The sequence below is a fragment of the Ahaetulla prasina genome, chromosome 2 (genome assembly GCF_028640845.1).
Source record: "Ahaetulla prasina isolate Xishuangbanna chromosome 2, ASM2864084v1, whole genome shotgun sequence".
Classification (NCBI taxonomy): domain Eukaryota; kingdom Metazoa; phylum Chordata; class Lepidosauria; order Squamata; family Colubridae; genus Ahaetulla; species Ahaetulla prasina.
The window spans coordinates 192,768,348-192,795,591 of record NC_080540.1 but is presented as its reverse complement, the minus strand read 5'-3'; the positions used below and the strand labels follow the sequence as shown (position 1 = coordinate 192,795,591).

The 27,244-nt window shown below is 40.2% G+C and overlaps 2 protein-coding genes across 3 annotated transcripts in view; both read right to left on the bottom strand.

Moving 5' to 3' along the window:
• Positions 1 to 1,930: 1,930 nt before the first annotated feature.
• Positions 1,931 to 9,196, bottom strand: HSD3B1 (hydroxy-delta-5-steroid dehydrogenase, 3 beta- and steroid delta-isomerase 1). Its single transcript, XM_058173301.1, has 3 exons — positions 8,917 to 9,196; positions 6,576 to 6,740; positions 1,931 to 2,942 (listed from the first exon to the last, which is right to left on the bottom strand). The coding sequence occupies exons 1-3, from the start codon at positions 9,068 to 9,070 to the stop codon at positions 2,128 to 2,130; spliced, it is 1,134 nt and encodes a 377-aa protein (XP_058029284.1). The 5' UTR covers positions 9,071 to 9,196; the 3' UTR covers positions 1,931 to 2,127.
• Positions 9,197 to 18,089: 8,893 nt separating this feature from the next.
• Positions 18,090 to 27,244, bottom strand: part of HAO2 (hydroxyacid oxidase 2) — an 82,657-nt gene continuing 73,502 nt past the window's right edge. For both annotated transcript variants that reach the window (XM_058172540.1, XM_058172541.1), the window contains 3 exons: positions 25,092 to 25,250; positions 22,836 to 22,905; positions 18,090 to 20,890 (listed from right to left, as the gene is read on the bottom strand). In XM_058172540.1, the coding sequence (XP_058028523.1) occupies positions 20,835 to 20,890; positions 22,836 to 22,905; positions 25,092 to 25,250 (285 nt within the window). In that variant the 3' untranslated portion in view covers positions 18,090 to 20,834. The remainder of the gene's footprint in view (positions 20,891 to 22,835; positions 22,906 to 25,091; positions 25,251 to 27,244) is intronic.

Sequence of the window (27,244 nt, the reverse complement as noted above, 5' to 3'; positions counted from 1 at the left end):
ATCTATCAGGATCTGGAGACCTGGGACAACCACCAGTCTTGATAGGATTGGAGCTGATTGTGTGGCAGGTTAAAGATATCCCATCAAAGCCTCAAAAACCAATCATTTTCCAAAATGGCAAGGCATTTTCTTAAGCATGCCCCTCCCCCCTTCCCCCATGTGAGCCTTCCTCCTGTATCTTGTATCTCAAAGGAAGCCTCCACAAATGGGCAATGGAAGCTCTGGTGATAATCTTGTGCCTGGGCAGAAAAAAGGCAGCCTCTGATGTTCCTGAGATGCTTGGAGCTGGGTGTGGGAGTTTTATTGTTTTTACAGAATTGTACGGAGACATGTTGGCCTTTGAAGAAAATACATAGTATATGTTTCTAATCTCATGAGCTGAAGTCTGAGAATTGTACCTAGGAGCTAAGATCAGAGGCCTTTGCTATGCTAGAAACCGGCCATAACCAGAATTTACTGATACGATAGTTACTCTAGAGACAACCCCTAGGAACTAGGACCATAAAAGGAAATTCGTAAATGAGGGCAGGGGGAGTAGTGGGAGATGTAATCAGGGGTGGAGATAATGTATTCATTTTAGACACTTTGGATAGGTTGTGACATCATTATTACTAAGCCAATGAAGAAGAGGTGGGAGATAAATTTGTAAAGGTACTAGGGAATATAAGGCAAATGTATTGATGATTTACGGTGTGTCCACTGTATCTGCCTGTGCGTGGTCCATCCGCTTTGCAAATTGAAGAATAAAATTACCAGTGTTTTCTCTTGGAAGTTTTGGTTGATGCTTGTTTATTTCCAAACTAGACAATGTATCCCACATGGGGACAGGCTTGTTACATGGTGGACAAAGGGAGGGAGAGACTCATAGTGGGTCACCACTGCTAAGCAGATAGGGTATTAACTAAATTGTTCTTGATCCTGATCCCCCAAGAAAGCAACTATTCTTCCTCATCTTCTGTCAGCTGCAGTCAGTACCTTGGCTTTGCTATCAAGGCAGCTTACAAGAGAAGAAAGAAGGTCTCTGTACTGTGAACTACAATACCCGCACCTGGCCCTGCAGCAGGTGGGCAGGCATATGGGTACCTTCCTGCTTCTTCCTGCTTCAGCCTGAATTACTGCTTGGACAGGCAATTGATGCTCCCCTGGCAGCGAGTTGAGAGAGACCCCCAGTATTTCCAGCACCCCAAAACAGCCCCAAAATTGCAATATTTTCTGGGTGAGGAGCTGCCATTAGCAAGGAAGGCTCTTTTCAGCAAGGAAAAAGATGGAGATTTGCTGCTCTGCCATTGTCCTTGTTCTTTTGCAGATGGAGCACTACAGTAATCCTATTTTTTAAGAGAGAGACCTAGGGATGTTTTACAAGACAACAGTTTGAAAATTTCTGATCAAATGTTACCCTGGCAGCTGCCTATGGAGAAAGCAGATATTGAAGGAGACTTGCAGGAGATGGAACATTCCCATAACAGGCTAAAATAGAGAATCGGAGCTGGCTAATCCTTGGCCAGCTATGTCATCACCAACATTGTTCCACATGGTGTCAGGAGAAGAGGGAAAACACTATAAGGGGAAGAGATAAATATGACTTCAAGCTGCCCCAGCTGCAGACTGGAGATGAAATGAAGGCAATGTCATGAGGTTGTATCATATAAAAACAAGTACCATAGCATGTTTAGGCCATGTTTAGAGACATCTGAGCATGGGATCCTTGGATGGTTGTTCATGATGTGCTAGGTCATTTATCTGGTGTGTGTGGACCAAAATTGATGTGAGTGTAAAACTACATGGACTTAAAGATGCTCAACAAACTGAGCCTATCAACACCTTTCTACATTCCCAAAAGGAGAATGAAATGTTTTCACAATACTCTGGATGCTCTGGAATTAGGATGTTGAATGCTGACAGGAACTCAACTTAAGTGGACATAAAAAATGGTCAGACATCAGGAGGGATGCTCATCTGATATTTTAATGTTGCAAATATAGATACAACATGGGAAATTTATTCAAGTTTTCAGTATGTTTTCCCATTTTAGATATTTTGATACTCCTAGTAATGCTGGGCTGTGACCATAATAAAAAAATATTGATTGATTCAATAATTGTTTTAAAGAATAGACTTTTCTGGAATTCAGGTAGTCTTACTTTTCAGGTATGCTGCCCTCAGGGGGGTTATGTCAGCAATCCATTGACTTGTGCGCTGCTTGGATTCTTCCCACGAGTAGCGAGGAGTATAGTTAAAATCCCTTTGTGCTTTCTTGTAAGAAAAACTGAAAGGGGTGTTGAGCAGGATGACAAGGAAATGATTAATAGAAGGAACATATCTGAAGAAAGGTTTGAGCAAGAAGCTCACAATCTCCAGGAACAGAGCATAATAATATAGAAGTGGGATGGGCATCATAGGTTTGGGTTCAACACCAAACCCCAACTCCTTTGTCAGCTCATAATTGAAGTCGGAGTAGCTTGTGTGGGGAGAATCATCTGAGATGTAGTAGAAACGCCCTCGGATCTGTTTCATTTTTGTTGGGTTTCTCATGGCTTTAGCCAGTTGAATATGAGCCCAAGCAACATTTCCCACATAGACAGGATTTACAATCGCCTCTTTCCTAGACAGCCTCAAAAATACATTATTGTTTAGGATGCTTTCATCGAGGTGGCTCAGAAGGAAAGGACTGCCTTCTCCATAGATGTACATAGACCTCAAAGCACATGTCACAAAACTGTTGCCATCCTTGAGTGGCAAGCTATCCAGCTCCAGGACACATTTCTCTGCCTCTCTTTTAGTTTGAGCATAGGGCTGGCCTGGGGTGACCTGATATGGGGTGTCTTCATCACCATCATAGATGGGATCTCCTCTGTTGTTTGGGCCTGTCACCTCAAGGCTGCTGGTGTAAATAAAATACTGGACATCATTGCGAAGGCAGGCTTCCATCAGCAGCTGTGTACCTTCAGAAAAAGGGAAATATTAGCAACATTACAAAGGCTGAGATAGTTGCTATTCATCTGCCCCCCACCTCCCAGGAGAACATCATCTTATAAATTGATGCCACAAAAGGCCTCTGAGCCTGTTTGTCAGAACTGCCACCTTCTAGACTATATTATCCTCTACAGTGGTGGGATTCAAATAATGTAACAACCAGTTCTCTGCCCTAATGACCAGCTGAGTAGGCATGGCTTGGTGGTCATGTGACCATGTGGGCGTGGCCAACTCAACGTCACTCACATCGATGGGCGCTTCGCCTTAGCTGTTACAATGTAATAAGAGTTAACCAGAGAGGCAGTTTCTGTAAGCAGGGCAATAAAGATTAGGCTAGAAACAATACCAGAATCAGTGGTGAAATCCAAATTTTTTTACTACCAGTTCTGTGGGCTTGATAGGCATGGCAGGGGAAGGATACTGCAAAATCCCCATTCCCTCCCCTCTCCTGGGGGAAGGGTATTGCAAAATCTCCATTCCCACCCAACTCTGGTAGCAGCCAGGGACGGTATTTGCTGGTTCTCCGAACTACTCAAAATTTCCACTACCGGTTCTCCAGAACCTGTCAGAACTTGCTAGATTTCACCCCTGACCAGAATGTTTCCTTCCTGCCTTCCTTACAGGATTAGCCCTGTAAAGTGGAAATAAAATATGATTTCTTACAACAACAAGTTCTCTGAACTGCTTAGAAAATTAACAACCAGTTCTCCCGAATAGGTGCAAACTGGCTGAATCCCACCACTGATCCTCTACAAATGGAGGTAAGGATCGTTTTTACTTAGAAGCCCAAGCTGACGCAGGTCTGGTACTGCTGTTTTTGCAAGTGTTGCTAGAAAACAGGCTTATTGTGCATTAATGGGAGCGAAGGTTCCCAGAAGAACTTTCACAGCCCCAGAACTACAGTGAAATATTTAAAGGAGACTTTTATATTTTCCCTCTGTTTCTTAGTGTCCTCCTCCTTTCTAAGCCTTATGTCTGAAGGACTTCACTGAATCTCTCTCCCCTCTCCTGCAATCAAATATGTACTGGAAGCTTTAGAATCTAACTGGATCTTTTTAATGAAGACTGCATGCATTCCCCAAGAATGGTGCTGTTTCAGATAGGTTGCCTATAATTTAATCTACTCATTTCCCATTACTATTTCTCTTTAACCTAGGAATGAATGCCATCTTCTTTATTGAAAAAACAGTTGCATTTCTGATTTTGTTTCAGATGAAATAGTGTTTTAAAAATTATTTTACTGCTCTGATATTACTGATTTTACTGACATAATCACATTGATGGCAATCTGTTTCAAAATAAACCAACAAAGGAACTAATTTCCTTGACTCATTACAGTTATGAATACGCATGTTTCTAGGAAACGTCAATTGTGGCTTATCTCTGTGAGAAGATGGGCTTTGGCATTAATAGCACATAATTCTGCATGGGGCACAGATACCAGGACTGTAGATCACCTCATATGTCCTATTAAATATTTTAGGACTTATTAGGTATGATCATTGCCTTAGGTTATTTATAAAAAATAATAAAGAAGGATGAAAACAAACAAAGATATAAATATAACTATAAATGATACGATTCCTGACCAGGATTATTCTTGATCCGAAGGATTGGGAATATCTTTTCTATAAAATGAAAACGGATCTTGATTTGATATGTGCCTGGATTAGCTAATTTGGTGATGCAGTTTGTGTGTGTGTGTGTGTGTGTGTGTGTGTGTGTGTGTGTGTGTGTGTGTGTGTGTGTCTCCAAGTCAGGATTAAGTCCTGATGACTGCCTGGACTATTCTCTGTGATTTTCTTGGCAAGATTTTCAGAAGTGTTTAATATTGCCTGGGCAGATGAATGTCTGCCCAGGCCCAAGGTGACCTAGCTAACTTTATGCCTAAAACAGGATTAGAATTCACTGTCTCCGGATTTCTGGCTTATTATATTATATAGTTGATTTTTAAAATGAAAGTCCCCCCCCCTCTCTGAGAGAGGGGAGAGAAAGAAAGAACGAAGGAACATTCTCTTCATTGAGAATATTTGGGTTTCTTTGTGTGTTTGGACACACATATACAGTAGTCCTCAACTTACAATAGTTCATTTAGTGACCAAAGTTACAACAGCACTGAAAAAAGTGACTTTATGACCATTTTGAGGACCTGTATACTGCACGAATCAAGAAGAGGGCCGTGAAAATAATTGCAGATCCCTCGCATCCTGGACATAAACTGTTTCAACTCCTACGCTCAAAACGACGCTATAGAGCACTGCACACCAGAACAACTAGACACAAGAACAGTTTTTCCCCGAAGGCCATCACTCTGCTAAACAAATAATTCCATCAACACTGTCAGACTATTTACTGAATCTGCACTACTATTAATCGTCTCATAGTTCCCTTCACCAATCTCTTTCCATTTATGACTATAACTTGTTGCTGGCAATCCTTATGATTTATATTGATATATTGACCATCAATTGTGTTGTAAGTGTTGTACCTTGATGAACGTATCTTTTCTTTTATGTACACTGAGAGCATATGCACCAAGACAAATTCCTTGTGTGTCCAATCACACTTGGCCAATAAAAATTCTATTCTATTCTATTTTTCACAGTTACATTTGCAGCATCCCCATGATCACGTGATCAAAATTCAGTTGCTTGACAACTGGCTCATACTTATGATCATTGCAGCATCCTGAGATCATGTCATCACCTTTTGCAACCTTCTGGCAAGCAAAGTCAATGGGAAAGCCAGATTCACTTAGCAACCAGATCACTAATTTATCAATTGCAGTGATTCACTTAACAAGTGTGGCAAGAAATGTCACACTAAAATGGGACAAAACTCACTTAACAAACAGAAATTTTCTGTTTCTGAACAAAAGAAAATTTGGGCTCAATTGTGATCGTAAGTGGAGGACTACCTGTATATACAGAGAAAAGGAGACAGGCTAAGTGCATCAGGTTAGAAACTGGGAGACAGAGAGTTCTAGTCCTGCCTTAGATACAAAGCCAGATGGGTGAACCTGGGCTAGTGGTCACTTTCTCTCAGCTCTAGAAAGATGGCAAGGACAAACCACTTCTGAAAAACCTTTGCAAGAAAACTGCAGGGACTTTTCCAGACAGAATGGAATAAAATATATGCTGCCTGCTTTACGAGGTTTGTGTGGGGTCAGTTTAAAATTACTTGTTTCTGGGTTTCTTATAGAATAAACGATGTGCGTGGGGTTACCTGATCCCTGTCTTTTTGCATGTGAGACATTAAGAAAGATATTTTCCTCCCAGACAACTTTGTAGGGTTTGTGCAAATGCATATCCATATACCCATGTAATGTCTTCCAGAACTTTTCTTCTTAAACAGACACTTATCCACACAGAGAGAACAATCCCAGCCATAGTGGAAGGAGGAGGTGAACCCTTCTCTCATCTGCAATCCAGATGCTCCCCATGAAGAGAGACACCTGACCATTATCCCTAGTAAGGCCAGGAGCAGCCCATTCACCACCTGCCAGTGAGGGGCTGACCTCTCTCTGTGCAGTCTGAGGAGAATTTAAAATTTCTTTGCAAGCACCACTCTCTGGCTCGGCCTCAAAAGTCATCCCACCTTACCCCTGACGTTGACATCCCAGAGGGTCTGCTTATCAATGAACCCCCGAGGGTCAAGGATGGCAGCTGCATGGATGACAAGCGAGACTCCTTGGACTGCAGTTTCAAGAAGCGGCACATCCCGGATATCACCTTCTATGACTGTCAAGAGGGTGCTACTCTTCACTTCTGGAAGAAGAAAAACACCCAATAAGTAATGACCTATATTTAACTTCCTTATATTCACTATAAAGCAAGCAATGCAGACCATCCTTAGAGAAGGGGAGAGAAATAAGCCCTCTCCTCCTCCCTCCCCATGCTGTTAAGTTTTATTTCCCATTAGCCATCTAGTCAGATAACATAGAAAAACAGGACAGGCAGAGCAGCAATGGACACCCCAGTTTAGCTGCCACTTAAGCTGTCTTTGCCTTTGTGCTGAAAATACAATTTTCTTCAATGCCATTGAAAGACAAACCCTGAACTCAAGCCTACAATGAACTGTGACTCTCCATCTTATCTGAAGGGAAGTCGCTACATGAAGATATCTGTGGCTCTATGCACAAGGACAGGCCCTGTCTTAATCAATGAGCTTAAGGGCAAAGGACGTGTATTCCAAAACAAAGTGTCTCTTCATCTTAGCATGTCAACTGGAGGTTGGAGCAAGTAGCAGGATTTAAAGCTCTAAGGATCATAGGAATTGCTGAGCCTCTTTTCTTATTAGAAAAGATCAGAGAAAGAGACCTTGGACCAAGCTAGAACCTGTGGAAACTTGTTGATGGCAGGGTCTGAAGCTTTTGCCTCAGAACCATTACAGCTGCAATCTGAGGGGGGGAAATTCTGTGGAACTCACTGAGCAAACAAACTGAAGTTCCTTTCTTACAACCCAGGCAGTTGATAGTTTTGAATATGTTCATTAATCCTCTGAGGAAACATGCATTAAACTGAGCTGTTCTGTCAATAGCATAATACATACAATGCATATTCTGTACTTATAAAAAACATTAGTTATGTTACAGTTTATTATATAAATGATTGTACTGACTGCATAAAATACCCCATTTATGTTTGCTGACAAAAATTTGTTAGAAATGAACAAGAATAAGGAATTTATAACATTTATAAAAATATTAGTACTGTAAAGCCCCAGTGGATTTACATTATATCCATAGTTCTCCCAACCTCAGTAATAGATTGGAATAAATATATTCAGCATTCTGTCTAGGAAATATATTCCCAAAATAAAAATATTTTTGCATTCCATTTTAGACATGATTTTTGATGCCTGCATTTCTATTTCCAATCCCAAAATAATAGGAAACTGCCTGTCACTACTGATTTACAGAGTTGCAAAGTTCATGGGTGACTTGTTCCTGGCCGCAAAGCAAAAGTTTGCTAGGATTTTTTTAGTTTCCCCCCTGTGAAGTGATAGCTTTTAACCAAACTACGGGCAGTTGCTGAAGTCAGAAATACCAATGAGACTCTTGAATTTTTCTAATGAACTGACAGACAAGTATATTTTCCTGGATTCCTTACACCAAAATAAGGTTTTGCCAGGAGTGGGAAGAAAAAAAGAAAAGCAAACCCATTTACAGTAGTTAACAACCAGATACCTTCAGGAAAATGAAGGCTAAGCAGGAACTGTGCAAATCCATATACCCAGATATATTCCTATACTACTTTAAATATATAAAGCTTACTTTTAAGCCTTTTCTCTATTAACAGTGCAAACAATATCTGATTTTCATTTTTTCTTAATCTGGATTTGTGCACAAGCTTATGCATATCACTATTTTGGGCATCAGAGAGATGACGTCTATTCTTTCTTTAAAGCTAATCTTCTAATCCAATTTCCATGTGTACACGCATACTATGTACAGTTCCTTTCAATTAAAATTGAAATGTCATGAAAAATATCCTAGATATTGTTGACAGATCTCTTAGCAGAAATGTTATATAGACATATTAATAATAAATTAATTATTAATAAAATAATAAGTTAATTATCTAAATTAATCTGGCTAATGTTGAGGGAAGGGCGGGGTGGGGGGAGCTGAACTTACACTTCTTCAGACTTGGGGCCGAGGCTCAGCTGATAAAATGCTCCTCCATATTAGAAACATTTCTTCTAACATGCCGAGGAAATGTTTTTAATCTAGTTTATTATCTATTCTGTATGTTTAAAAAACTGGAGAAAACATTTCCATTCTATGAATCTTCACCAGCCAGTCTGAAATGGCTTGACTGAGAAACTGAGGTGCCACCTGAGCAAAGTGGGATCCTCTACATGAGAAGCTTCTACAATGTGGATTTGGGTATTTCTTCCTGGGCATCCAAATTACTGCCTCCTTTCAACAACCTTACTTACTTTCAAAATCCTGGAGTGCTTCAACGCTGAAGGTTTTGTCCAAGACTCTGACTTCGGCCAAACTCTCCTTTTCTGTCAGCAGTTGGCAAACAATCCTTTGACCCAGGAACCCACTAGCACCAGTCACTAGACATCTCATTCCTCCCAGGGACATGGTGATGAGCAAGGAGATGCTGCAAGAGCCTGCTGTTCCTCCTGAAACAAAAGAGAAAAAGAAACAGAAAGAAGGAATGCAGCAGAAAGGGGGTGGCTGCAACTGGTAGATCTTGGCCAAGTGGGAGTGACTTCATATTCAAGGCTATTCGCTTCTATCTCTTCCCTCTGCCTACTACTGCTGAGTTATTACATGTTTTTGAAATGAAATCCAAGAACATTCTAATCTCTAAATGTTATTGTACTGCACAGTCTTTGGGTTTTAAAGCTTGAGATGGTAGTTGAGGACACTTTGCATTTGCAGATTGCCTTTTCTTTCTGACCCCTTCTACCTGGTATCTAGTGAAGTCTCTTCTTACCATAGATCAGGGGTGTCAAAGTTGATTGCATGGAGGGCCACATCAGGGCTATGGTTGGCCTCAGGGAGCTGGCCAGGCGTGGGCGACTGGGTGGGCATGGCCAGTTTGACACCTCTCACTGGACATGGCAGATTAGGTGGGCATGGGCAACTGGGTGGACGTGGCCAGCTTAACGCCACTCACTGGGTGTGGCTGACTCAGGACGGAACAAGTCTTACCAGCTAACTTGATGTGGGAACAATTTGGTGCCCCACAAGTTCCTCAGCTCCCCAAACTGCTGGCAGCCAAGGGCATGCACGCACATACATACATCAGTGGTGGGTTGCTCCTGGTTCTTTCTGGTTTTGTCTAGTTCTTCTGAACCGGTAGTAAAAGTGGCGAGAGGCTCCGCCCACCCACCCGGGCATCATAATTGATGATCTGTGCATGTGCAGAAGCGCGCACGCTCCTGTTGCAAACTGGTAGTAAAGCTAAATAGAACCCACCCCTGACATACATGCATTCCAAGTTTGGAGACTTTTATCCACATAGGAAGGAGAGAGCTTTCTCTTCAAGCCAAGGCATGATTGACAGTTTGTAAGGTCAAATGTGGATAAAAATCTCCAAACTTGGAATGGTGTGTGTGTGGGTGTGGGTGTGGGTGTGCGCGCAGCATACTAAAGGAGATGTTCTTCTCCCAATCCCAGACATCGTTGGCATTTCCCTGTCTGGTGCACCCTCCCAGCAAAGGAGGAGGGGGAGGATGCTGCTGCTGTGTGTGGAAACATGGAGGAGAAAGTTTGCAGGAAGCAGTTTCCTCGAGTCCAACTTTTGCCTTGGGAAATCTCTGGAGAGCAAGAGGAAGCGGCAAGAGAGCAGTGCTCCCTGGTCCTGCATGAGGGAGGCTGGCCCGTCTTGAAAGGGAATCCCTGTTTCCAATTATGAGTGGTAAAGATGCTAGCTTGTTGGGGCAGCCTTTTCTCATGCTGCTCCCCCACTATCCTCTCCTCCTTTCAAGGCCGAAGCTGGACTCGGAAAAAACTGCTTCCTGCAAAATTTCACTGTATCAGCATTATAGTTGCCCTCAAAGGGCCAGTTGCATGTAAAACTTTTGTATCATATTCATTCAGGAATGTATTAACATGGGCCGAACAGGATTAATATTTCAAATATGAACAAATATTTCAAATAAACCTGCAAAAATAAATTTAAAACAAAGAACAGACATAAGCTTTTTGGTTCTCTTTCTCTCATGTTGCTTTGTCCGAGCTGGATGCTTAGCATCTTTTATTGGCTACAAGTTCATCCATGTTTGGAGTTAGGTTCTGAGCTGTGGAAACGCTCAGGATAGAATGGAGGTGTGCATCAGTGAGAACACTTTTGTGTGCGTTTTTGTTTACCCTCATCACGGAAACTTTCTTAGGGCTGAGAGAAACTGATTGGCTCACAGTTGAGAACTTGAACTCAGTTTTCCAGTTTCTAACCCGGTGCCATAGCCATAACCAGACTGTCTTTCTTTAATCTCTCAGATGATTTTACCTTATTATATATAAAATTCTCACCTTCCTTAAAGCTTTGGCTGATAATATTAGGGAATCTCAAAGCAGTTTACCATACTCCTGCATCCTAAAACCATATGATGAATTCTTTTGTACAGTAAAGTCTATAAAAATAATATTGCTGATTATTCATCCAAAAAAACAAAAAAACAAACAAGTGAAACAAGGATTTGATTGTGCACAGGATTCAGAGTTGAATGACATTACATATATGTCTCTCTGTGTGATTATCACACAGATGTTTTATCACATATGTACAGTAATGTTTCATTCAAAGTAATGGGTTGAAACTGCCATTAAATTTCATTCCCAAATTAACATTTTTCTTATTTAAGGCATGTTGCTTTTTCACCCCACTGAGAAAGCTATTTTGATATATTTATCCCAAAGATGCTTTTTTCAATTAATATTTTCATTAATTCAGTTCTAAAGAAGTTTCTTGGATGAGTAGTGAATTGTCTTCAAGGAATAACAAAGAAAGTCCAGTTGCCTCTTGAAAAAGCACCTCTGGGACAACCATGACACGAATGACTGTCCATAGGCTTTTGATATATTTAGATTTAAAAATGTATAGTGGGGGAAGACCAAATTAATCTATATATCCTTCTCCTTCAGCTAGACATGGGTGTCAGACTGGCAGCCTGTGGTCTAGATGTGTTATGCGCAGGCCACCCCACCCCAGCTCTGTGAAGGGAAAAAAAAACATCGTGAAATGCAACAGGACACAGTGAGTTTGACATCCATGAGCTAAACAAAGATTATCCCAGGATGCTTTGGGATGAAAAAAAATCAAAGTATAAAATTCTCTCTGTTTACCAGTGTCATTACTGCTCATAGCTCACCAATCCCTTTTTGAACAGTTGGCAGAGTTTTTATCACTCTCCTTGACTTCTGTCTAGTATTACAAGAATTATAGTAATTATCTTCCAGAGGATGGAAATCATAAGTGTATAGTTCGGAGATTAGAATTCATTGGAAAGATGGATGTTTGGAAAAGTGTTCCAATGCCAGTTGAAGAAATAATTGGATTGGCCAGAATCTGAACCATATTCTGCAGCCTGCAGAAAAGCTTGCATTTCAGGAGTGAAATACTCCTCTGGAGCAATTACTCCAGAATTAATGATATCATGACTCAAGATAAAGAGTCTTGGAAATAATCACATACTTTGTAATCCTACTCATACCCGCTGCTTCTATCACCTGGCCTAATGCAGCTGCTATGAAATGCTCCCACTTCCTCAGAATTTATATTGCCTGGTCAGCTATTATAAATATTCACCAGCTATCAAAGGACATGAACTTCATTAGAATTAGTTCCAAGAAAAGAAATTCCAATGGGAAAAAAAATATGGTGACTGAAAATCAAAGGGAATTTCAGAAGTATGCCAGATCTAATTCCTAAATTGGAGGAAAACAGAATCTGGTGACACATGCCTGATACACCTTTTGTATGTACAAGAAAGAAGGAAAATCTCAAGTCACATTTCAATCCCCAGATTGAAATAAAAGATATTTGCTAGTCCATCGAGTGAGGTGATGGAAGAAAAAAAAATAAGTCAAAAAGAGTGAGTTCTCTGAAGATTCTGGGTTCTTTCCTATGCAAACTGTTGTTATTAAGTAAAAGAAAGCTGAGACAATAGTGATGAGAGATAGGAAGCCATGGCAAGTAAGGGCATGACTTACTCATGGCCTTACTTACTCATCAAACCCTCCCAGTTTCCTGGAATGGCAGGCACTGTCTATTCTGGTCAGTATTCCATGAAGTAAATTCCATGAAGGACTCTAAAGGGGCGTGCATAAGAGCACAAACGTGCCTACCGTTCCTGTCCTACTGTTTCTTTCCCTATGTATAAGTGTTTTCCATTATCTTTAACTGGGCACAATCCAGCTAAAATGAAGCACTATAAATTATAAATTGCACATCATCAAATAAAAAAGCAATACATGAAAACAACAAATACGGAGAAATTTCCTAACGGTGATAAAAATCAACCAATGGAACAACTTGCCTTCAGAAGTTGTGGGTGCTCCATCACTAGAGGCTTTCAAAAAGACTCTGGACAATCATTTACCTGAAATGGTAAAGGGCAGTGATGGCAAACCTTTTAGAAACCAAGTGCCCAAATTGCAACCCAAAACCCATTTATTTATTGTAAAGTGCCAACATGCTACATGTGAGCCGCCCACCTTACCTCAGACAGGGGAAGGAGGAAGCGCTCCCATTGGGCTGCTGGGCAGAGGGGCCACCGTGCTTCCATTTGCAGAGCACTGCCCAGCCTCCCCTGCTGTCCCCTTCCCTGCCCCACTTCCGAGCATGTTGCCCCTGCTTCCCAGTTCCAACTCCATCAGGGAATCGCTTTCATTTATTTTATTTATTTATTTATTTATTTATTTATTTGTCATAACAATATATACAAGCGTTACATAAAAGGTTATAAATATATGAACGTATATATGAGGAGAAATGAGGTACTAAAAACGTGTATATACATAGGGAAAGAAACAGTAGGACAGGAACGGTAGGCACGTTTGTGCTCTTATGCACGCCCCTTTAGAGTCCTCTTAGGAAAGTGGTGAGGTCAACCGTGGACAGTTTTTGAGTGAAACCTTTGGGGTTATGAGAAGAAACCACAGAGTCAGGTAATGCATTCCAAGTATATACAATTCTGTTACAGAAATCGTGTTTTCTGCAATCTAAACTGGAACGGTTGACATTGAGTTTGAATCTGTTTGTAGCTCTTGTGATATTGTTATTGAAACTAAAAAAGTCATTGACAGGAAGGACATTACAACGGATGATTTTATATGCTAAACCCAGATCCAGTCGAAGGCGACGAAGTTCCAAGTTTTCTAGACCCAAGATATCAAGTCTGGTGGAATAAGGTATTTTATTAGTTTCAGAGGAATGGAGAATTCTTCTCGTAAAATACCTTTGGACACGCTCAACTGTGTTGATGTCAGATATATGGTAAGGGTTCCAGACAGGAGAGCAGTAATCAAGAATTGGCCTAACAAATGTTTTATATGCTCTGGTCAGTAGCGTGGTGTTTTTTGAAAAGAAGCTACGTAAAATTAAGTTGACAACTCTTAGAGCCTTCTTAGCTATGTAGTTGCAGTGGGCTTTGGAACTTAAATCGTTAGATGTAAAAACTCCAAGGTCTTTGACAGGGTGGGGGTCATCTGCGAGGCAATGTCCATCAAGCATGTACTTTGTGATTGGGTTCTTTCTTCCAATGTGCAAGACTGAGCATTTACTGGTTGAAATTTGTAGTTGCCAAATTTTAGACCAGGCAGATAGATGATCAAGGTCCTTTCCTCCCTCCCCCCTCCCAAAGGGGGTAAGGAAAGACAATAGGCTAGGGGAGAAGGGGTGGCCTTCCATCCACTTCTGACCTGCAGAGCCTCCAGTAGCTGACGGCTTGTTACTCAGTGAGGCAGCCGATGAGGCCGACCCTGATGCTGTGCCCCCTGCGCCCGCCGGGTTGCTCAAGGCCACTCTGCCTGGCGCTGGGCCCAAAGAATTGGAGCTGGATGAAGAAGAGGAAGCCGAGCTGAAGATGGTAAGCAGTGTGACCTACCCACTGCTTTTAGAGCCAGACCTCTTTTGCACTGGAGAAGACTTCTTCTTGGCCGTCTGGTCGGCTCTTGATGGTGCTGCCACACTGCTGCTGCTTTCAGCACTTGGCATAGTGATGGCGCGTGTGCCCACAGAGAGGGCTCTGAGTGCCCTCTCTGGCATGCGTGCCATAGGTTCACCTATGGTATAGGGTCTCCTGCTTGAGCAAGGGGTTGGACTAGAAGACCTCCAAGGTCCCTTCCAATGTAAGGGACGTGCATAAGTGTACCGGTGTGTCTACCATCCCTGTCCTAATATTCCTTTTTACTTACTCTTTTCATGTATCCAAATTATGTTTATACTTTTACCTATCTTATATATGATTGACAAAATAAATAAATAAAATAAAAAAATAAACTCCATTATTTTATGTTCTAAATCTACAAGGGCTGCTTTGCTTCAATGAAGGTTTGAGCAATGCCTTCCCTCAGAGCTGTCTTGTGAAGCTAGATGGACGTCTTGAATCTAAGAGCAAAGATTGGTTTGTTCTGCTCTGAGGAACACAAATGATTTCTTTGTTCTGCTTCATGAAGAATTTAGAGAAAGCTCAGGGGATAGGCTTGTTATCTCCCCTGGAATACTTGTCAAAACCTGCTTGGTTTTCTTTTTTTTTAGTTTTAGTTCTGCCATATCCTATCATCAGCAGCAACCTTGCATAAAGAATTGCTTTATTTCATTATCTTATTGGTAATGAAATAAATTAGAATTGGAATAAATCCAGGATTAGAAATCTGAAAGAAAAAATGGTATAAACTGACTGAACTTTGGCTTGACATGCATTAGCGTCTCTATTCTGACACAGCAAACATCTGACACACAGAGAAGCATCCAGTATGGATGAGGGACCCGTGAATGGAGGTAGATTTTCACATCTGCTGTGTATGCAGGGAGTCAGGCATAAGAATACCCAGCCAAGCACGTACAGTAGAACTGACTAAAGTTGCCAACAACTGTCTGGATCACATCTGACATTTGGATGTATCTCAAGATTTTTTGGAATTAGATGTCAAGGTGGGTGAACTGAATTTTAAAAAAAGGTTTTCTGTTTTCTTCCCACCCTCTCAATATTCATCTATCTGTGCACATCTATTTAACTTAAAGGAAGGCAGAGCCTACAATGAAAAAATCCCCACCAATCTGAGCCAGAGCAGTTCAACTGTGAAACTCAATTAAGGAAGGTGATGAGTGTCCTTGGATGAATATGTTCAAGCAGAAGTTCTAGAGCTCTTTTCATGAATTCTTTCAATTCGCTCCATGCAGTAAGCAGGGGATTGACTCTGATGGCTTAAATGGCTGCTTTCAAGGATACAGTATGTTATATGATTCCATCAATTGTCTAAGTTTGTCGAGTGATTTGCAAAAAAGCCCAAACCAAATAAAATAAGACAAAACATCCTCCAGAGAAACTGCCATATATGGTAGTGGTACCAAGTGGTAAGGGAAAAAGAATGGAAAAATTGCAGATAGCGTTCATTTAGCAACTGCCTCATATAGTGGCTGATCAGAGTTATGATGGTGATGGAAAAGTAACTTTGCAACCAATCCTTGCATTTATGACCCTCACAGGTTTGTAAAGCTAAAGTAAAAACTGCAACAAGATGATAAACACAGTCATAACTGTGAATGAGGTAATCACTGAACAAGGACTACCTGTAATACAAAGAACCTTCTTTGCATTTTATTATTATTAAGAGAATTTTGTAATTTCAATAAATGTAGCTTTAACAATACAAGGTATAGAACTATTATAAAACTGAAAACCAATTTTATATGTGTATTTTAAAATTCTATGGATGTTTTCTTAGGAATAAGCTCCACTGAATCCACCTGCTTAGAATCCATGGAGTTAACTTAGTCTGCTTATGGCTACGTAGGAATTCTAGGCAGATCCCTCTTTTAACTCTGCCTCCAGGTTCTGCCATTCCTTTTCCTATATTTTTTTAGTAAGAAAGGAGTGATTTGCATTTTCTCTCTCTCCCATCCACCCCATCATTCAGTATTATATCTCACTAGCTTGTGCTTCAAATATCCTCTTCATTTTTATTACTTTTGACAATGAGCACAGAACAGAGTTTGACATAAAACTTATTTCATTTACTTGTAGTTGTTTGAAGGAAAAATAATTTGCAATAAATTCCTATGGGTCTTTGTTTTGAAATAGACTCCATCTTGCATATTGGAACTGAAGATCCAATGACTGGATCTCATTCTGTACCATAACCATTTCAGTCCTTTTAGTTTAACCTCTACTTTGCACAATCCACTGTGATTATTAACACAATGCATATGTTTCAAATTCATATATTGTTCCTTTTTTTTAATAAAAAAACCCCCTTTGGACGAAATATCAAGCTTAACCTGTCAATCACTTACATGGCAATAATGAGAACCATTGAAAGAACCTCTTTTTTGCTCTGAGAGGATGAGAATTTTGTCTCTTTGCTAGTTTGTTCTCATCTCTATCCTATCATTTAAACATGGCTAGTCGTTTTTAAAGAAGAGCTGGGGGGGAGGGTCACTCATTTTTCCTTAGCTTTAACAAAGAAAGCCAGGTTGGTCTTGTGATGAAGGGACTAGGCTAGAACCTGGGAGACTGTGAGTTCTAGTTCCACTTTATGTGTGAAATTCAGCTGGGTGGTTGTTGTGGAGAAAATAGGAGGAGAAAGGAATATTAGATATGTTTACTGCCTCAAGTTCTTTATAAATATAATAAACTGGGATAAAAACATCTAATAAAATAAATAATTCTTCCTGCTGTCTTCATCATTTGCTGCCACAGTTGTTTCATTTAGTTCAGTCCGAAAAATCAGAGATCTGGACTTGGTATTTCTGTGGCTCTCTCTAATAACAATGGACAATTAAAACAAAATGTTCATATAACTTGTCCTCCTTTTTCAAAGAGCTCAGTATGTTTCCCCCTATCCTTCATAAATCCTTGGGGCTACTTGGAAAGTTTCGTCATTGTGGGAAACCCTTGACATCTATTGGCTGATAAGTGATAAGTCATTTTCTTATCTAAGGAATTATGAGTTGGCTAAAAGGTCAGGTATCTGTGGAACAGGCAGGCGGCCCCAAGTGAAGGCCAAGGGGAAATGAAAGCAGAGGCATGGTTATCTCCAGGAGAATGTTGAATCTAAACACATTTTTACAGAAGTCAAGAGTTGCAGTTTTCTGCAAACTTAGCCTCCCAATAGTCAAACCTGGAATGGTGCCACTTTCTTCAGTTAACTCTTTTCTGTTCATACTTTCAACAGACCTTTGCCCTGAAAGCAGGGCAGGAAGCTTGGCAGATCATTTTCTCACCCCGGCTTCTTCCAGACTTGGGGCAAATTCCTTGTCTTTCTATACCAAAGGTCTCCAACCTTAACAACTTTAAGCCTGGAGGATTTCAGCTCCCAGAATTCCCCAGCCAGCTTTGCTTTGTTGGCTGGGGAATTCTGGGAGTTGAAGTCCTCCAGGCTTAAAGTTGCCAAGGTTGGAGACCCCTATTCTATACTGATTTCTACTTAGGAAACTGGCTGCAGCATAGGGCCAATCTGTTTTGTGCGATCCCATTCCTGGAGCTTAAGGAAGACTTGTATTACACACCTGACTTCTGGAAGGTTCAGTTCTGGGGCAACATCTCAGAAATTTTATTCCTCCTCAGACTGAAAGGCTGGCTTACAACTGGATCTACGAATGCCAAGGGACACTAGACTTCTTGCTACCCAAAATGACAGCCAAAGCAGTTTGTGACAGTAATATATACTTCAATGAATTCAAGATTTCAAGCAAAAATTTAGCATTGTGTGACTTTGTGAAGTCATTTTTCTGAGCAGCCTCCTTTAAACCACAGCAGTAAAAATAAGAGGCACATTTTGCTGCAGGGTTAAACAATCTCTTTGTGGTTAGGGAGTGCATTTTTTTTTATTTAGGAGTTTCAGGCTGCAGAGTTTGTGATATGATATTTTCCCCTGAGTTGGACTGTTGGAAAAGAATATAATACTTTACAATAGTTTCAAAAATGAAAAATCACTCCATTGAAATTAGGTAGCTTTACTATTAAATTTTGACAAGATATTCTGGCAAAGCTTACCTACAGTTTACCCACCCATTTTATAGGTAAAAAATCACAATGAGCAAATCCTAGCCACAGTTATAAGGCTTATGCTCAGTACATGGATTTTAAAAATATGCACATGATGTGCTGATTTAATTTCTTTTATTTGAATAATAATGAGTGATTGATTAGATTCTCTTTAGACACAGGGGGCTGTGGCTATTTAGAATATAGATAAGAATGAACTGCTTGGTGGGCAGACAAGCAAAATTTTCGATTATATAAACACAGTTCTATACAGTATAATTTATAAACAACGGGACTATTCTATTTTATTTTGGATTGATCAGGCATCCTTTCAAATACAGTATGTTCACTTTTGATATCTGGTATTTGGCTCCCTTTAAGAATTCTGACAAAAGAAGAACGGGACGACAGAGAACAAGGTGGCTGGATGGAGTCACTGAAGCAGTTGGCGTGAGTTTAAACGGACTCCAGAGGATAGTAGAGGATAGGAAGGCCTGGAGGAATGTTGTCCATGGGGTCGCGATGAGTCAGACATGACTTCGCAACTAATAACAACAACAACAAGAATTCTGGAGAACAACACATTATTAGATTAGATTAGAGAAAGGGCAACAACTTAGTTTCTATTCATGAACCCAGAGATAAAGCCCTATGAAGAACAATGAACATTGCTAAGCATGCTAAATTTTGAGAAGACCTTATTGAAAGGGAGATACCCTATAAGAGTGCTCTTCAAATATCTGAATAGGTATCACATAGATGAAGCCTAGATTCTCTATCATTACAGATGGATTTGTGCAAAGCCAAAAAAAAATGAGTTGTATTCCCTGGTAATTGTATGAAGCCATTACTGGGCTTTTATCATCACACGGGTCTGGCTTCCTGTTCCCATATTGATGTCACTCTAGTTAAACTGAGAGCTTCTTCCCTCATCAGCAAATGTTTTTACGGTCATGGGGGGAGGGGGGGCAGGTAGTTTTCCTTTCTAACTGGAAGATGAATAGAGATTGGCTGATGCATTTCTGGATCATCTATTGATCAGGAATGGTGAGTTCTGATTAATGGAGTGATTGATTCTCTGGGAGCACTTCAGACTTGCAAAGACAGGTTCTAGTAAGGAAAAAGAAGTCTAATGAAAATAATATTTAATCTAGCACAGGGGTAGTCAACCTTTTTATACCTACCGCCCACTTTTGTATCTCTGTTAGTAGTAAAATTTTCTAACCGCCGACCAGTTCCACAGTAATGCGTCATGTATCGTCTGCACATGCCTCTCACACATCGTGGATTGGGTTTGGGGGGGGGGACACCGGCTACCAGCTCTGCTTGTCTGTTACAGCTGGGTGGTATGTGGGGAGATGCACGAGCTATTCTGGGACGAGGCTCTTTTGTCTGCGGTCGCACTATAGCGCCATTTAGTTTTACTTGCCTAATGTGAACTAAACTTATGCGTGAGTGATATAAATAGTATATTTTCAGAAATTTAAATGGTCACAGGGAATTTTATGAAAACCTAATGAAAATATTTTTAAATAATTCTATGAATTTTTTTTAAAAAGTCAATTAAATTAAAAAAAAGGAAAGTGCTTCAGTATCGGGCAAAACCCCTACCGCCCACCATGAAAGCTGAAACGCCCACTAGTGGGCAGTAGGGACCAGGTTGACTACCACTGATCTAGCAAGTTGGTTGCTTCCCTTTTGTTGAACGTATTCAAACAGATGTTGGATAGAAACCTGCCAGGGATGTTTTAATTAAGATTTCATCACTGAACTGTACTTGGACTCCGTGGCCTAATATTGCCATTCCAAGTAAGTGATGCCATGATTTTGTTTTATTGTATTATTCAAAGTAAACCACATAAGTCATTGGATAGTATGGCATTTCACACACTTAATCCAGGGAGGAGAATGTAGTAAAATTGAAAGTTTTTAAGGAATGTTTCCTAGCTGGGTATCATGAAGACAGGCATGCAAAAGAATGGGGCTCCCAGTTATTCATAGTTCAATATAGGCCAGCTATAAGTCCCATTCATTTCAGGGCACTGCAAAAATTTCATCAGACAAACTTTTTGACATGTGGTTGATGGCCAAGCTCTCTCCCTTGTTTTTAATCATCCAGAGTTTTTCTTTTCTTTTCTTTAGCTACCATACTATTTCTGGTCCAGTGAGTGTTGCAGGAGAGTTCTTTACAATTTGGAATATTGAACAAGATGCCGGCCAATTTCTGCGACATTTTTACAGCCTAAGTGAAAAGAAAATATGCAAATGGTTAAAGGAATCTACTATACCCAGAAAACAAGGCTCATCAAGAAAAAAAAATTAAAACAGATTCAAGTTTCTTGTTATGAGCTGATGAATAGAAGTACATTTAAACATGGAAATCTAATTTTGCATTCCCCCCACTTTCCCTGACTCTCAGCTAGAGTTAGTCCTCGATTTATAACAGTTTACTCAGTGACCATTCAAAGTTACTGAAAAAAGTGGTTTATTATCGTTTTTCACACAAATGACCATCCCTATGGTCACATGATGAAAACTGATTGCTTGGCAACTGACTAATATTTATGACAGTTATAGCATGCTGGAGACGTGTGATCACTTTTGTGACCTTCTGACAAGCAAAGTCAATGGGGAAGCCAAATTCATTTAACAACTGTGTTACTAACTTAACAATTGCAGTGATTCATTTAACAACTGTGGCAAAAAAGATTGTAAAATGGGGCAAAATTCACTTAATAAATATCTCGCTTAGCAACAGAAATTTTGAGCACAAATGTAATCGTAAGTTGAGGAATACCTATATAATTTCTTTTCAGTTGAAAAACAATTCATCTTATGAATTTTGAAATTGAATATATCAACATTATATAGAACTTTGTCCCCTCTCTATAATAACTACGGGATTTTGAAATGTTAAAAATGCAAATAAATAAATGCAAATAAATTTATTTTAGTTTTGTTCTGTACACCAATTCCTTCAATCAATGAATATTCCCTAATTGCATTTGCCAAAACCTCCATCACTAATGCAAATAAAACTGGGGATAAAGGGCAACCCTGTCTTGTTCCTTGGCTTAAGGTTATTATCTCTGTAACACCATCATTTATAACTATTTTCACTTTATTCTCTGAATATAGTTGATTTATGACTTTTCTATTTTTTTTTAGAAATTGAGATATTCAAAGAAATGAGTGGTATAATGAAACCTGGAGTATGGCAACAAATAATAAATTAACAACAGAAATTAAATTTTAAAAAGGGATGATTAAAGTAAACAATTATAATGAAATATGGGGGGATTTTATAAAAAGTGTTGGTGGAAGACAAAGGGAATAAGCCTAGTCAAGAATATATATTGTTTTGGAGGGGATAAGGACACAATTGAAATATATTGTATATCTTTTAGTTGTTATAGAAGAAATATAAGGGGGAAAAAGGTCTTGAGGGGGGATCAGTGGTGGATTGCTCCGCCCACCCATCTGGACATCATCAAATACCCTCTGTGCATGCGCAGAAGTGGCATGCGAGCAAACCAATAGCAAAGGCAAGTGAAACCCACCATGGGGGGGGATGCACTGTAATATCTCCCCCTTTTTTGTATTTAGATTTATATGTATTATGTTTATATTGTTTGTATTCAAAATAAAAAAATATTAAAAAAACATTATATAGAACTGAGCTGCACAGCTTGGCAGTGTATTTCCAGGTGCCATTTAAGGTGCTGCTAACTACCGGTACTTATAAAGCCCTTCAAGGCATAGGCTCTGTTATTTGAAGGCCTGCCTGATCAGTAAGATTGAACAAAGTTGGTGACCTTCAAGACCCTTCAATCAAAAAATGCTATTTATTGGAACCCAGGAAACGTGTCTTCTCACTCATGAAACTGTTTTCTGGTACTCAGATCTCCCAGAGATCCAGCTTCCACCCTAAGAATGTTCCAGAAATTTAAAAACGCAGATGTTTTCCCAGGCCTTGGGACGGGTGTTTGTGTAGCTTTGTCAGTGTAATATATTATATATGGGATGCAATTAAAAAATTACTTTTTAATCTGTTTTTATACTGTAAGCTGCTCAGAATAGTTCTAGAGTCAGGTGGCCTTCCAGATCTAATCAACACATAGAGATATACCAATCAAAGAAATGAAAAAATAAAATAAAATACAACTGTAAAGTAAAAATGTTTTTACCTGTGAGAGCCATTGACAGACAAAATTCATCTTTTAAAATCTTCAAAAGTTCTTGAAGTCCTTCTTTACCCTGTTTCAAAAATGAATGGCATTGTAAATGATGTGACTAACCTAGCTTGAAGATGTAGAGAATCCTGCAGAAAGCTTTTACTGAAAGCTTTTTCAAATAAAAGGCTCTCATTTTCAGCATTTTCTATGATGTTGGCTGTATATTTATTTTTCTTTTGTTTCTAATCAGAATTGTCAGTGTTTAAAGCAGTAGTGGGTTTCAATTTGGGCCACTACTGGTTCGCTTGTAGGCGTGCACGCGTCTGCTCGCGTGCGTGCCGCTTCTGCACATGCACAGAGACGTCCGGGCTGGTGGGCAGAGCCCTGTTTGCTACCAGTTTGCGTGATCCAGGGCGAACCAGTAGCAACCCACCACTTCTTTAAAGCTATGTAAAACCTGTTGACCCTATCTCAGGGGTCTCCAACCTTGGTCCCTTTAAGACTTGTGGACTTCAATTCCCAGAGTCCCTCAGCCAGCAAAGCTTAAAGGGACCAAGGTTGGAGGGACCAAGGTTGGAGACCCCTGCCCTATCTGAGCAAAATGCTAGTGCCTTGACTGGGGGAAATGGGATGTAGGCTAACTATATTCCATTTCCAGTTCTCAAAAAAAATATTACTTGTCTCTTAGTCATTCCCAAGGGTATTTTGGAATCTTCACTTTCTCTAATAGCATTGCTGAGAGATCAAATAAATTGGCACAGTAGGGAAGCTTGAACTAGTTATTAGATATGTATGAATCTGCTTCAACCATTTCATTTACCATCCAGGTTTCTTGGTACTATTTTGGGTTGCAACTTTTTTTCATTGATTAAAATAAATCCTTAAAACCTGTCTCTGTTTCATTTAAATATTTAACCTCCATTCAGACTTTTCATATTCTAGTTCCACCGAAGTACATAGGTGCTCATATAAAAGCATCGAGAAGAATTTTTTAAAGGTGCAAATTGTTTCTATTGACTTTTTTTAAAAATAAAGCTATCCAATTTTGTACAAATGTTTCAAAACCATTTGCTATTTCTCAGATGTTTTCTTAACAATAAATTATCTGTGAATTTTGGAGACCAGAAAGTATCTCATTAGTGAGCTACTTTCAGTATAATTGTTTCTGCTTAGTGGAGTAAATTTTAGAATCTTGTAAATTTGATCTAAGGATCATCAATTTATGTTCCTACTAATTATTATTATGTTACTACAGTATGTTATTTGCGACATAGCTCATAACCAGAAAGAAACTGAAACCAGTGTAGAAAACAGGGATCAATTCTGGATTAGGAGAATACAACTGTCAGGTGGGTCTAGAAAAAAGATAAGATTTTGTTTATTGGATACCAGAAAACGGGGACACTGGGAGGGGGAGAGCCAAAAAAGTCAAAATGGCACTTCTAATTATACAAGCAAGATCCTCCCCCTTTTAAATGTGTGTTATGTAAGACATGTAAAATGGCCCCAGGCTTTGATTGTATTGATTGGCTACCAACTCGACTTTTTTGACCCTCTTGCAGATGCCTTGCAAGGAGAGTCTAATTTTCTCCAGAATGATTTGATTACAGCTTTCATTTTAGTGCAATTCTAGCAAACTTACAACATACCATCACTTTCTTCTTTTCCATTTTTTTCTAAACTTCCCTGCCTCCAGCTATCATAAAATTCAGTAAAGCGTATTGTTGTGGCTATAATTAGGTTTATCTTTATAGGAAAGGGTATAATGATTTATAAAAAGGCAGAGATGTGCTCAAGCACACGAGAGACCAAGACTAAATGCTAGCAGAATTTTTTTTTATGACTAAGAGCTTGTTTGTAAAAACTCAGCTTTTGCTTTCTGAACACCAGCTTTTCCTATGGTGAACAGTGTACTTGATTTAAAACTCCCTTTCTGCATAGAGATTTTTCTCCACTATCCTTGCTTGAATTATAACTTGTCATGCTAAGAGCCTGCTGCATCAGAGACCTGAAGTAAATCTAAAAATGTGTGTAAATGGGTATATGTGAATGTGAGCAGACGTAATGAAGCTTGCTGAATAAATCAAGTTTGTACATTAAGCTTGATCGTTAGACAGGCATGCAGTATGAAATCAAATGGGAAGCATTATCTAGTGAGTGCAAATCTAAGGAAAATGGGGAAGCCGACTTCAGTTATTCACATAAAGAGACAGCTATTTATCTTCAACTTTTGATCATAGCCATTCCTGTGCAGGGACTTATGTTCACCTTATAGGCCAAACCCCACATTGTGGGTCTGCCGATGAAGACACATTTTGCTCCAAGTGCCAATGCTTTCAACACATCATTCCCTGTTCGGATTCCACCATCCAAGTAAACTTCGATTTTGCCTTGCACTGCAGTAGTAACTTCAACCAGAGCAGCAATCTGCAAACATGATCAATCAAATTAAATTATTAAAATTGCACAGGATGGGGGCGAGTGTGAGTTCTTAACTAAAACAAATAGACCCTTTTTCAGTTAGTTCCCAGTAATAGAGGTTGCAGGGCTGAAAAAATCCCAAATGTTTGAAGACAAGAATATCTGAAGGACATAAACCTTCTGTATAACCTGGTTGTCTGTTGAAATTATTAGTCAAGAACCTCTTGCATATACATCTCAACAATCCTCGATATCCATTTGATTGGGAGGAAGAAATGGATCTTCAGGGGCTGTACTTATGCTCAGGAATTTCTTTCCAAGAGAGAGCCCCAAATACATTAACATCCTATTAACAAGTTTTGCAAAAGCCGTTTAAAACTTTTTACAGCAAGACTTCCTTTTTATTTTTATCAATAGCTGCTATAATAGTTTACTGTCTATGATGCAGAGTAACAATTTTATTGCTGCTTTGCCATATGTTATATTATGATGTTTATTCTGTTTTTTAATTTGTGAAGCTTGGAGTTTGGGAAGCTAGCAACTGGATGGATGGAGCTCATATTTTAAATGGGGTTATAGTTTTCTAACTTTAACTTTACTCAGGAAGAATCTTTACAATGAAAATGCAACATTGTTTATTAATTTGAACCAAGTACCCAGGTTCTTCCTGTTGTCTTCATCATTTGCTGCCACAGTTGTTTCATTTAGTTCAGTCCGAAAAATCAGAGATCTGGACTTGGTATTTCTGTGGCTCTCTCTAATAACAATGGACAATTAAAACCAAAGCTTCATATAACTTGTCCTCCTTTTTCAAAGAGCTCAGTATGTTTCCCCCTATCCTTCATAAATCCTTGGGACTACTTGGAAACTTCCCCTGGGCGTTGCCAGCCGACATTGCTTGGTGGACGGTACCCTAAGGAGTCCCTCTCTGTGAGAACGCACGGGTCGGTGGGAGGCAATCGATGGCAGTAGGCGGTCCTGTAAATAACCCGGCTGTTGTGTCTCGCTCGCTTTCCCCGCAGCTGGGTCCCTCTTATCTCCAGCCGAACGCTGAGGAATGTCCTGGCATGCCTCCAGGCCCCAGCCCTGGGCACCATGCCCAGACAGGCCAAGCAAGACGAAGGGCCTGACATGCCTCCAGCCCCCAGCCCTGGCTCCAAACGGAGCAACTAGACCCCTCCCCCTCCCCCACAGCATGTGAGCCTGAGGAATGTGAATTGCCAACAGCTGGAGCCTGGAGAGATCCTCGCTTCAGGAGAATTGATAGGCGACGTCAGCAAAAGGAAGGGAGGGGCAGGCCTGGATAAGTGCTGAGTCATGGAGCCACACCCCATGGCCTATATAAAGGATCTGCTTTCTGGCATTCTCTGAGTCAGGCAAAGTCTACCTTGGACTGCTGAAGTCACTTCCTGGTCTCCTGCCTGCCATGAGAACTTTGCTAGGACTTGGGCAGAGCTGCAGAGGCACCCCTGATACGGACTTCCCCAACCCGGCCGTCAGCCGAGGAGTGGGACACGACACCGGCCCTATGCCATGGAGCACTTTAAAGGTAGTAACCAACACCTTGAAGCGCACCCGAAAGACCACAGGTAGCCAGTGCAGCCTGCGCAGGAGTGGTGTCAGATGGGAGCCACGATGTTCTGTTTCCCTCCCCCAATACTCCCAACAAAGAGTCAGTCAAAGGCCTTCTCTTCCACTTTATTTACATAGATAAATGTCCTGGCCATTGGGCCTGCCAAGTCTCTGGAGATAACGAGGAAATTATAGATAAGGCCAGAATTACTCACGAATATATTCTTCCCTCCATTGATACAGTTTGCCCACGCAAATTCATCGCTTTGTCCAAGACAAAAAACCAGGAAGTCCCGCCTCCTATTTATAGTCTCTGCAGATGTCACTGCATGACCATCATTCCTTGACTTTGTCCCAATGCTTCCTCTGCTGCGCGCGCCGGTCACGTCTGTGCAGTCTTGCATCACTCCAAAACTGTTCTTGGGGCG